General features: G+C 56.5%; 1 protein-coding gene across 1 annotated transcript in view; it reads left to right on the forward strand.

Annotated features, from left to right (window-relative positions):
- The window catches only part of MLXIP (MLX interacting protein), a 64,640-nt gene extending 53,535 nt beyond the window's left edge, over positions 1 to 11,105 (forward strand). Inside the window, exons 9-17 of the mRNA XM_036929504.2 lie at positions 567 to 1,221; positions 1,653 to 1,774; positions 1,889 to 2,042; positions 3,580 to 3,704; positions 4,174 to 4,275; positions 4,357 to 4,484; positions 4,685 to 4,808; positions 5,811 to 5,940; positions 6,552 to 11,105. Of these exons, the coding sequence (XP_036785399.2) occupies positions 567 to 1,221; positions 1,653 to 1,774; positions 1,889 to 2,042; positions 3,580 to 3,704; positions 4,174 to 4,275; positions 4,357 to 4,484; positions 4,685 to 4,808; positions 5,811 to 5,940; positions 6,552 to 6,673 (1,662 nt within the window). The 3' untranslated portion in view covers positions 6,674 to 11,105. The remainder of the gene's footprint in view (positions 1 to 566; positions 1,222 to 1,652; positions 1,775 to 1,888; positions 2,043 to 3,579; positions 3,705 to 4,173; positions 4,276 to 4,356; positions 4,485 to 4,684; positions 4,809 to 5,810; positions 5,941 to 6,551) is intronic.
- The last annotated feature ends 653 nt before the right edge of the window (positions 11,106 to 11,758 follow it).

Genomic DNA, 11,758 nt, shown 5'->3' on the forward strand with positions numbered 1-11,758 from the left:
TGCCTTTATGGGGCTCTTGGGCTGGTGCTAGAAACCTTGCCCCATCTTCCATCTGACTGTGGTATAGATCAGGCTGGTGACTGCATCCCATTAGACACCAGTAACCTGGCCCTATCTTCTTCCCCCTGGCTCCTTATAGCGTTTTCCTTTTAGGAAGAGGCAACCTCTCTAGAAGTTGACACTTGAAACTGTCCTGGGGTGACCCCATGAGCAACTGCAATCCAGGCTGCCTGTGCTCTGTAACAGAAGATGGCAGAGACTTTGAGGGGACCCCTGCTGTAATCCAGAAACAAGATACTCCCAAGCCGAGAGCCTTCTGTGTGCACACAGTCACTTTATCTGTGCCCTGTGTTATCATTTTGTTCCTAGTAGAAGTAAGAGCCCTGTGGACTCCCATTATACACAGATCCAGCTCCCCCAGATTAGCGTAACAGGGATAGGAGACAGAGTCCCTCTCTAGGTGTCAGGTGCCTGGCATTTGATGTTGGACTCAGTGGTGCATATCGCTGGGCAGTGATGCCGGTTGTATGAGCCCAGTGTTCATTTTCACTTCTCTTCTTTCTCAGGAGAGCATCCTGCCAACCACTGCTCTCCCCACCGTGAGCCTCCCTGACAGCCTCATTGTACCCCCTGCAGCCACCACCCTGGATCCCATGGAACGGCAGGGCTGTGAACGCACCTCCCGGCCTGGGTACCCCTTTATCCAGCCCACAGACTTCGGTGCCTCTATGCCGCCGCTGGGCGTTGCACAGCCTTTCCTGCCCATGTTCCCTGTGCCCTTGCTCTCCCCCAGCCCAACTGCGGCACCTGCTTCCCCTGCCTTGCCGTTAGCCCCTCCTCCTTCCACTGCCTTGAGCCCCCCAACTCCACCCGCCTTCCTGCAGCCACAGAAGTTTGCTGGAGTCAGCAAGTCACCGAGTGTCATCACCCACACAGCCTCTGCCACCCTCACTCATGACGCCTCTGCCACCACCTTCAGCCAGAGCCAGGGCCTTGTTATCACAACCCACCACCCCACCCCTGCAATGTCCCCCTGTGGCCTGGCACTGTCTCCAGTCCCCCAGCCGCCTACCATTGGGCCTCCACAACCCTGTTTAACTTTCATGCACCCCAAACCTGTGTCCCTGACTGGGGGGAGGCCCAAGCAGCCCCCCAAAATAGTGCCTGCTCCCAAACCAGAGCCTGTGTCCTTGGTGCTGAAGAACGCTTGCATCGCCCCAGGTGAGTCAGGCAGGGGAAGCCTGAGTGTAGTCCCCCCCCACAGTTCCCTTTCCTTGAGGCCTGCAGACTCACGACACACACATATTGTGACGTGAAACAAAAGTGTTATGAAATACTGCATGTGTGTGACCAGGTCTATTTTCTATGTTCTTTTAAAGTTAGTCTGAACCCAGTTTGAGAATACATGGTCCTGGTCACTCCTTCCTGGGTCTTTAATCTGTCCCCTTCAAGGAAAAGTTGCAAAAAAATGCCAAGTGCCTTGGTGGCTTTGTCCTCCCATACCCTGTGGTGAGGAAGGCAGTGTCTGGGCAGCAGCAGAGGGGTCTGCGCTGCTCCTGGGGAGCCCCCTGTGCCCTTGGCCACCGGCTCAGCAACCACACCAGGAGCAGGCCTGTGGCTTGGCCCCCCTCACCTCCTCCCTGCTCTGGCAGCTGCCTTTTCAGGACAGCCACAAGCAGTGATTATGACGTCGGGCCCCCTGAAGAGAGAAGGGATGTTGGCTTCCACTGTGTCCCAGTCCAGTGTGGTCATCACGCCTGCTTCCATCACCAGGGTGAGGGGCCCTGAGTAGACCATCAGTGTCCTTGTAACCCCAGTGTGGCTCTGCTTTTTGGGGGCCCTTACCCAACATGACTGGTGGTGATGTCCCTCTCCTGTGTCACCCTAGGCTCCTGGAGTTACAGAGTTCCACAGTGGCATCCTGGTAACAGACCTGGGCCACCCCACAGGCAGCCAGCCTGCCCCCGTCTCCAGGCTCTTCTCTCCAGGCACCGCACAAGACTCCCTGGTGAAGGGCGATCAGGCCCCTGCCACAGGTTCCAGTGCGTGCTCTTGAAACGGGTGGGACTTCATGAGTGAGGCACACAGGCCCACTCCTGACCGGGGAAAGGTTGAGGGGGTGCCCAGGGGCCCCCAGGATTGAGCCTGGGCTCACAGGACGTGCAGTGGGCTCAAGTCTCCCGGCAGCCCAGGCTAGGAAATGCTCTGCGTAGCACAGGGTAACGGCAGAGCAGCAGGTGTTCTGTAGCACAGATGGCTGGTTTGCTTGGGAGTCATCACTCCTGACCCCCTTCAGAGAGGCCTGGCTCTGAGCTACTATTTTGATCCAGAAAAGGGATTGGGGGTTCCTTGACAGTTTCCGGAGAACATGCGGCTGGGACTGCTGTAGCCACAGAAGCCACTCAGCTTTGTCTCTGCATCAGTGTGGTCACCCCTGCCAGTTCCCCAGCACTGTGCGTCTTTGAGCCCGTTTCTGCAGGCCTCAGCCTTCCTCTGAGGCAGTCAGGGTGGGACTGATTCACCCAGTGACCCGTGCAGAGCTCAGGAGTCAGGGATAGACCATGCAGCCATGCGCCGCTGGTGGTGGTGGTGGGGAACCGGGGCCCAGCTGCTTCCTTTCAGATGCCAGCTGGGGAAGGAAGACCTAGAATGTCTTGTCTTAAATAAAACCCTGGTGTGGCCGCCCAGGAGCTCCACATAAATAGATGCTGCTCTCCTCAGACCTGAGGAGGAGGAAAGGTCTCTGCTCCCCGCACGGGCATCAGACAGTCCAGGGACTTGTCCAAGGACAGGTTTCTGAAGAGTAAGGGTCTCCAGTCCTGAGAGAGAAGAACACAGGCGAATTGAAAGTCAGGCCTCTGATGTAGTGTAAGGAGGGGCTCGGGCACACCGTGTCCCCCCAGGCAGAGAACAGCCGTTCGCACTGTGTGGGAAGCTCAGGAGCGTGGCTGAGGAGGAGACCCGGTAGAGTGGTGGGCTTGTCCAGTGAAGTGGAGCTGGCTGAAGGGTCAGGGGTCTTCCTGGACTTGTCTCCTAATAACACTGGTGATGGGAGCATGGCTAGTGTGGGTCACACGTTGTCTCCATCTCGGTCTCTCTGGAATTATATTTTTTAATTAAAAACTGTCAGGAAGTGGGTAAGATTTGAAAAAAAAGCATAAGAAACACATATGTAGAGTTGAAAGAACAAAAATAAAACAGGTGCCTGTGTGTTCCACACATGGGGAATGAGCTAGAGCCTGACAGGCGCAGCAGCGACCTCTTCTGGCCTCCGGGGGCCCTTGAGGAGGCGGGGATAGGATAGGAGTCAGACCTCCTCAGCACTCTCCGTGGTCCCCAGGACCTGTGCCCAGCCGAGCGCGCACCCCACGTCCAGCCAGCCTTCCTCAGGCCTTGCCGGCCTAACAGAACCCCTTTGCAAAGCTGGCAAGGATTTCTCTAGTTTCTGCTCTGCGGCCTCCTTGGGAGGCTCCAGGCAGTCTTCTGAGGTTTGGGGCCCGCTGGGGCTTCCCTGCATCGGGGAGGACTGCTGTGCCTGGCACAGCCAGCCATCCCTAGGTGCGTATCTGTTCTTCTCAGGTCGAGAGTGCCCGAATTCAGGGCAGGTCTCTCCATGTGCCTCGGAGCACAGCCCCAGTCCTCAGTCTCCCCAGAACAACTGCTCAGGGAAATCTGCAGACCCCAAAAACGTAACTGCGTTAAAGGTATCATATGTCTCTCTTGGGTCTTGATTCCCTTGGAGGGGTGGGGAGGCTAGGAGGAGAAATGTCAAGAGACCTTTAGGACAGCTGCATCCCATACTGGGGACACACTGGGAAGGAAACCAGGGACCTGGCTGGGGTCCTCCAGGCTGGGGTGGCGGCAGGAACAAGGCCATTTGCTGTTTAGTGTTGGGATTAAGTTGGCTGCTCCCATCCCCCACCCACTATGGCTGTGGTGATTGGGGGCCTCTGAGCCCAGGAACCAGCCCTGAATCCTGGAACGTGGAGGGAGGTGGCAGCTGTGGGAACAGGTCAGCAGGTGAGAGGTTGGAGGGCAGCTGGGAAGTGACGGGTCAGCAGCGTTTGTTGACAGTTGTGTGCCGGCCCTTGCCTGGTGTCCCATTCTGCAGGGATGGTTTCCTGGCATCGCCATCATGGCTGTGTCATAGTGACTGGTTGATTCCCCCCACAGAACCGGCAGATGAAGCACATTTCAGCCGAGCAGAAAAGACGCTTCAACATCAAGATGAGCTTTGACACCCTGAACAGTTTGGTCTCTAATAACTCCAAGCTGGTAGGCTGCTGGGCGGCCGTGGGGCTGGGCAGGCAGGGTTGCCCCAGTGCTGCCACTCCGCCCATGCCCGCCCTTCTGCAGACCAGCCACGCCATCACACTGCAGAAGGCCGTGGAGCACATCACCAAGCTGCAGCAGGAGCGGAGCCAGATGCAGGAGGAAGCCCGGCGGCTCAGGGAGGAGATCGAGGAGCTCAATGCCACCATCATGTGAGGCTGGGGCCCAGGCCCCTGTTGCGGAGGCAGGAAGCCCTTTGTGGCCCGTCACTGATGGGCCTCTTTGTTGTGGCCTTTAGCTTTTTGTCGTCCTCCTTCCCAGACCTCTCCTATTGGGCCTGCCCAGTCAGCACCCCAGGGTCCGAATTTGCCACCACTGCCCCGAGCCTCCTCCGAGTCCCCTGTTGTTTCAGCTCCTGCCAGCAGCTGCTCCCCGCCACGGGGGTCCCTGTCAGCCGGCACCAGTTCGATCACATGAGAGACATGTTTGATGAATACGTGAAAAGCCGGACTCTGCAGAATTGGAAGTTCTGGATTGTATCTTTGTGTTTTCTTTGCTTCTCCTCCTACCCCCACCGGCAGTGTCTATTGACACTAATTCCTTTAGGAAGATTCTGTTTAATTGGCTGTTGAGTTCTTCAAGACAGGTTGCTGACATCTTCCCCTGATGAGGGGCCTGGCCAGGCCCGTGGTGTGGAGAGGGGTTGTCACTGGGGACCACCCAGGCTTGGGGCTTCCTGGGGAGGGAGAACAGGCCAGCTTTTCTCTCTAGGTGCTTGAGAAATATCGCCAACTCTTAAAGAGCCACTTGCAGAGGCAGTAATGCAGGAAGGAAGGTGGGTCCGATCTACACGTCCTGGCAGCCAGCTCCGTCCTTGCAGCCACAGGGAGAGTGGGCCCCTCCGCTGTCATGGGAGGTCAGGGCTCACAGACGGCTAAGTGGCAGAGTCAGGATTGGAAACCAGTTCCCACCAGGCCATTCTGTGCATTTGGCTGTAATGAGGGGTGCACACGCGAGGGTCCTGGGGTCCATCTGTGGGACTGAGGCCCGCCTACGCTCAACCTCCTGATGGCAGCAGGACCTTTGCAGGGGGAGCTCCTGCATGGTTACTGCCCACCCAGCCATCACTGTGCCTCCGAGCAGGCAGTCCGAGCACGTAGTAGGCTGGCTGTGGACACTGCCTGGGATCTGGCCAGCTGAGGGGACAGTCTGCCTGCCACCTCTTGGTCTGCTGGGTGCCTCTGGAATTCCTGCCAAAACCTACAGAAACTGTAGTGTTCATGTCATTGCACTAAGACCTGTTCCAGGTCAGGGAAACCTGTGTCCCTGCCTCTGGCTGCTCAGTGGTCATAATTTGTCACTCAGTTTCAGTTAGACATTTTAGGGGCTATAGGGACCCATTATCTTCTCTCCAGCTCCCTCATTCACTCTCTGTACCCAGTTAGCTCCTAGTCCCAAGGGAGGGTAGTCAGGACAGGCCGTAATGACTTTCTCCTCCTTCCCTCCCTCACCTTTTCTTTAACCCACATGCTGTGCAGTTCAGCATTATCATCAAGCCCCTGTTTGAGTCCTTCAAGGGGATGGTGTCCAGCAGCAGCCTGGAAGAGCTGCACCGCACGGCGCTGTCCTGGCTGGACCAGCACTGCTCCCTCCCCGTCCTCAGGCCAAGTGAGTAGGGGTCAGGAGGGCTGTGGGCCCTGGGGGGTGCCAGACCCCTCGGGTTAGTCCCCGAGAGAGGGCCCTTAGCTGCAGGGAGGCCACGGTGCCCCGTAAGCAGCCACACAGATGGTGGCAGAGGCACAAGGATGGTACCGTGCTGGAGGCCCTGAGCTGGAACTGCCAACTGCAGGGCAGGGCACTGCTCCTCGGCTTCCTTGCCTCTGTGTGTGCCCCCCTACATTCACTAGGCACCTCCTATTCACCAGGCCCCATCTCAGGTGCTTTCACATACATTTTCTTGTTTAATTCTTATAACTAGCAAAGCTGTGCCCATATATTGCAGTTATAGACAGTGATATTAAGCCAAGTGGGTGAGCAGGAACAGTGGGGCTCCTCAGCCTGTGTGCAGGATGCAGAGGATGCGAGGAGCTGTCTCACAGGCAGGCGTGAGTGCCTGGGTCTCCATGTGGAGGCTCTCCTGGGTGCGGCCTTCGCCCAGCTCAGCGCCTCTCCTACTCTGGTGAATGTGAGCGCCCTACACAGGTTGTATGTGTGAGATCATGTGCACAGTCCACTGCGGCTTGAGGCTACCCCAGCTAACCCCCCACCCTGTCTTCCAGCTGCGCTGAACACCCTCCGGCACCTGAGCACGACCACCTCCATTCTGACGGATCCATCCAAGCTGCCAGAGCAGGCGGCAGCGGCTGTCACCAGAATTGGCAAGAGAACCGGGGAGTCTTAGCGGCCAAGATGCCATGGAGACGCTTCCTGCCTGCAGAGAGGAGGCTGTGCCCCACCCTCTCCTGACACAGAGCTGCAGGTGCCCAACTCTGCTTGTCCACCGAGCTCGGGTCTGAAGCAGGTTCAGGTCCTGCCGGCAGCAATAGCCCATCTTTGGGAACCCCTTGCTGTGAACTCACTCAGCCGACCTCAGTCACAACCTCCCCTGCCCTCAGGGCAGCCTAGATAAGGGGAACGCCGCCCACTACAGTCCTGTCCTGCTGGCAGTCTGCCTACCTGGTGCCAGTGCAGGCGTACATGGGACAGGAGGAGGCACCTGGCTTCCCTGAGTCAGCAAGCGTAAGGGTCTGCTGGGTCCTGTCATGTCCTGGGCACTGTGCTGCTCTGAGTGGCTCCCTGCGCCCACTCTGAGCGCTGGCGGGGCAGCTGGAAGGCTTCTTTCTCCCTCCCACTCTGACCTTGTAGATGGATTTGGACAGCCACTCAGGCTTCCGCATAGCAGGCCACCTTTTGCCACTTGGGGTGCCCTGGGGCCCAGCACGTGTGCAAAGGTGGTGGCTGGGAGTGCACGTGGGACAAGGAAAGCACGGACAGTGCACAGCTGCTGCTCCAGCTCTGACTCCTCCTGGGCGGCGTCCTCACCTGTTGTGATTTAGCTCCACTTGGTGTCGCAGCATTCGCAGCATCGCTGATCGAGAAGTGGTGGCACTCATCAGGCGTCACCTCCCAGTGCGGCCCCCTGCCCTCGTTCTCCACCTGCTTTCAAGCTGCAGCCTTGGGTGAGCCAGTGGTGTCGAGGGACACTCACAGCCCTCCTGGTGCAGCACTGGACAGGACAGGCTCCACGGTGCTGCCGTCCGCCTGGCCATCTGATCTGGAACGTTCACCGGGAGCCCCAAACCATAACAGTTCTCGGACCAAAGACGTCACCATGCCCAAAGTCTGTCCTGTCCTGTTTTTGGAGGAAGAAATCTAACGGAATGTGGGACGCAGAACTCTGAGGTGGCCAGCCTCAGAGCTGTCTCTAGGAGCCTCCCAGACAGTAAAGAATTGCACTCAGATTTGATCAAGGTGGAGGACTGTCTGGGGGCCATGGGCTGTTTCCGCATGTGGGAAGTGCAGCTGGAAGGGTTTGGAGGGGGCGCAGTAGGAGAGCAGGTCCCAGCTGCCTCTTGGTGTCTCTGCAGGAGAGACAGGGAAGCCCTCTGTCTAGCACTCAGGAAGCCCTGCCGAGGCGGCTCCTCCTTGAAAGAATGTGCTTTTAACGTCCTGCCTGAAGTTCCACTCGGCCTCTGTCCTCCCTGCCAGGGGTGGGGACCAGGTTGGCCAGGGGCCCAGGACAGGGCTATGAGGGACTCCCTGGCTACCTCCCAAAGTCGGGTGCATTCGGAGGCCCCTGGCCAGTCACCTGCTGTCTCGTCTGTGCCTCAGCCCCACACAAGAGCAGCGAGGTGGCTCCTTTCAGCCTCCCCAGAAAATGTGTTTACAGGCCTTCGGTTACTTCCCGGGGGGGCGAGCACAAGACGAGGCTGGGCTGGTCCTCAGTTTCCACTAAGAGAGCTCAGCCTTCACCCAGGACACACGTGAGGTTGCCCTTCAGGAGGGGAAGACCATTGTGGTAAGAACTCACCAGGGTGAAAAGGAAAAAAGGAGAAACAAAAACCGTTCCCCTCCCAGCTGCGAGGGCACGGCCCCCCCAGTCCCTGTGCCTTCTGAGCTGCATGGATGGGGTGGCTGGGCCTGGCCAGCCAAGACCTCTCAGTAGCTTTCTCCCCATCCCTTGCTGGGAGTCTCTTTTTTTAAAAGAAGTCTGTGGGATATAAAATTGGCTTTTTACTTCTTCAGCCTACCTCTCCTGTCCCCTTTCCTGAGTTAATGTTCATGATTGTGTTTTGTTGAATATTAAAGGTTGTTTGGTCACATGAGACTTTGAAGGCCATGTATGTGTGTGTGTGTGTGTGTGTGTGTGTGTGTGTGTGAGAGAGAGAGAGAGAGAGAGAGAGAGAGAGAGAATGTCCCCAGCAGACTGTTCACTAAGTGCATGTTTTGTTTTGAGATACTTACTCCATTTCTCTTGGTGCTCACATTCACCACTGCTGCAGGGCCCAGCTCTGTATCTCTTACCACAGACACGATTGCTTCTTGTCCCAGAATTTTACTTGTTTTGGAATCTTGCCCAATGAATTGACTAGGCAGAGGGTCTTGGTGTCCGCCTCTGTCCTGGGGTCCCGCCTAGTCTGCTGGGGCCTCTAGTGGACACTGAACCCAGGGCTGTGGGGTGTTTATGCATTGTCACCCCCACTCCCATAAAAGAGACTTAAAAATGGTGACAATTTAAATTTATCTGAAAAGGAAAAAAAGCCTGTCTAGAGGCACATAAATCTCTGAAAGTATTCCTATGAAATCTTTTGGTGCCGTCAGCTCCCTTCACGCTGTTGCCAACGCTTTCACAAGTGCCCCTGTGGGCTGAGAGGCTGCTGGCTTACCCCTCCCGTCTCAGGCCGTCACCCCTGAGGAGGGCCCCAAGCCTGGGGCAGACTGGCTACTTGCCGGTGGTTTTTCTTGCATGAGGGAAGCCACCCCACTGTCAGCAGTTAATGTTGAGAGTCCTGGCTCTTGTCGAGGAGGGGGGACACATGGGCAGTGGGATCCCCAGTGCTGCCCTGTTCTGTGGGCGGGGGAGTCAGTGGTCACCCCTGCGTTCCTGGGCGCCTGACTTCTCTGCTTCCTGTCCTTGTGACCTGACTCTGCTCTCCCTTTCTAGAGGTCAGGTCTGAATGGATTTTTTGCTGTGGCCAATGAAAATACAAACATACTCCTAAGAGACATGGCCCAGGATGGTGCCCACCCGCTTTGTCCCACCCCAGTTGAAGAGGTGCAGTGGCTAGTGATGTCAGTGCCTGACACTGGCAGACCCCCTCTGGGCGGCATCACACTATACCGGCCTCCCAGGGTGGACCTCTTGGGGTGGGGGAGCCTCCCTCCTGCAGGAGGTCCTGGCTTTCCTCCTAGATGAGTCCCTAGGCAGCAGGGCGGTGGTCGTTCCCCAGATCACAGGCCGTCACTGCCTGGCTGAACAGCAGCTGGTCAGCAGTCCCTTCCCTCCTGTGGCCACTAGGTCCTCAGTGGTCTCTCTCCTGCCGCGCAAGCCCTGAGAAGCCTCACGTACGTCGGGCTGCTCTGTTTGCTCCGGTGGGAAGAATTGCCTTCAGACTCCCTTCTTCCTATTGAGCATTTTGCTGCAGGTGAAACCTGCCACCAGAATTGAAAACTCTTGCCAGAACTGAGGTTTGTACAGTGCCTTGTTGGGAACGGAGTTGGGAGCGTGCTGATGTGGGCAGCGTGGGAGCCGCTAGGGGTTTGGGCTTGGTGCCCTGATGCCTGCCTTGTATACTAACAAAGGTATTCACCACATCTGCATGGGGAGAAGGGGCGGTGGGAATAGGCAGGAGGATGGAAGCTCCACTCAGAGGTTGCTTGGTCTTGATCCGCTCAGCAGATTTTGTGATCAGAGGGGCCCCAGGAGCAGGGAGAAGCTTTAGGACCTCTGAGTGCCCCCACACAGGGCAACTGCCCCATCCTCTCTTCCTTCTGAGGACTTGGCTTCCCCAACTCATGGCCTGCGGGCTCTTTCCTTGTGGTTTGCCAAAAGCAGCCTTTGATAGAAAAGGGAACTTTTCACATTGAATGTTGGTTTTGACTGTGTGTGTGCGTGTGTTTACTCGATGGAGCTTTATTTTTGTGAAATTCCTTTCCAATTATGTAGCAAAATTCACCTCCATCTCCCAGTCAGACTTGGTTCCACAGTCTGCCCTGGGTGTCACTGATTTGAAGAATTCTTCCCTGGGTTTCTGAACGGAGATGTGATGCTCTCAAGAGTTGAGCTTGCAGAGAAAGGAGTTGAATTTCGGAGACACCCAAGTTTCCTACTTTTTCAGAGTTCACATCCTGCTGTTAGAAAGTATGAAGGGCTTAGCCCTGGGAAACAGGATGCCCAGGCTGTGTTTCTGGGGAGGGAGCTGGCCTGCAGCCTTTCCAGGCTATGCCCTGCTCCTTATGTATCGGAATATGCACCACCCCCCCTTAGAAGGAAACCGTATTCATTTGCTCATTTTGTAACAGCCGCCGAACCAGCATGTTCTCTTCCTTTTTCAGGTTTTGGTTCATTGTGTAAATGGTTCATTTTTCTGCTGTGAGCTTCAGTGATTGTGTCAGGGCTCCTTTAGGAGGCAGTTGCCACTTGTGGTCTGAACAACAAAACCCAAGAAGTTTTGCTGTCAGAGGCTTCCTCAGGCTTGCGCCACCCAGAACACAGCCTGTATACCCCACCCTTCTTCAGATGCACGTTTCCACCAGCTGTGTTCAACACTACAATGCAGTTTTCAAACTATATTTGCATCCAAAACAATAAAAGCTGTATTTTTTGAAAAGCCTGTGGTGCGTGCTCTTGAATGCTACCCTGTCCAGCTGTGGAATAGATGCTGAAGTGTGATCAGAACAAGGCAGTGTCCGTGGTGGGCTCACTCCCTCAGGCTCGGGTGGGTGTGGGTTCAGCCCTGGATAGAGGCCCCAGGCCTGCAAGAGAGACACCGTCCTAGAGAGGGGCCCCGCTGAAAGGGCAAACACCCAGTGTACCAGACTCTTCGGGGACCTCACCAGCACCTGGTGCTGCAGGCCTTTCTCAGGACAGTCAGGGGTGCTTGTACACCTGCCCGTTTCCCCATCTGGAGCTCAGACAGACGGCACTGGCCCTGCACGTGTTACAGGGTGGCTCTGAGGTTCACATTAGGTCGTGTATATCGGAGTGCTCAGTAACCCGTGGTGCCCTGTGCTTAAGAGCCAAGGTTATCATTGGAGTGGCCATCACTGGCCCCAGTGCAGAAGGTTCTAAGTCGTGGCGATGGTCTCAGGTGGCTGTAGTCTGCCACCTGCTGATGCACCACCAGAGATGGGAAATGCTGGAAAGCTGAGTGGCAGAGATTTGCCCTGTGCTGAGAAGATTTTGATGATCTCCTTAATTTAGAGGCTCTTCCCTTTCCCACCCCTGTGCTCCAGCTCCTTGTGCCTGGGCAGGGAAGCCCACCAA

The sequence above is a fragment of the Manis pentadactyla genome, chromosome 14 (assembly GCF_030020395.1).
Source record: "Manis pentadactyla isolate mManPen7 chromosome 14, mManPen7.hap1, whole genome shotgun sequence".
Taxonomy (NCBI): domain Eukaryota; kingdom Metazoa; phylum Chordata; class Mammalia; order Pholidota; family Manidae; genus Manis; species Manis pentadactyla.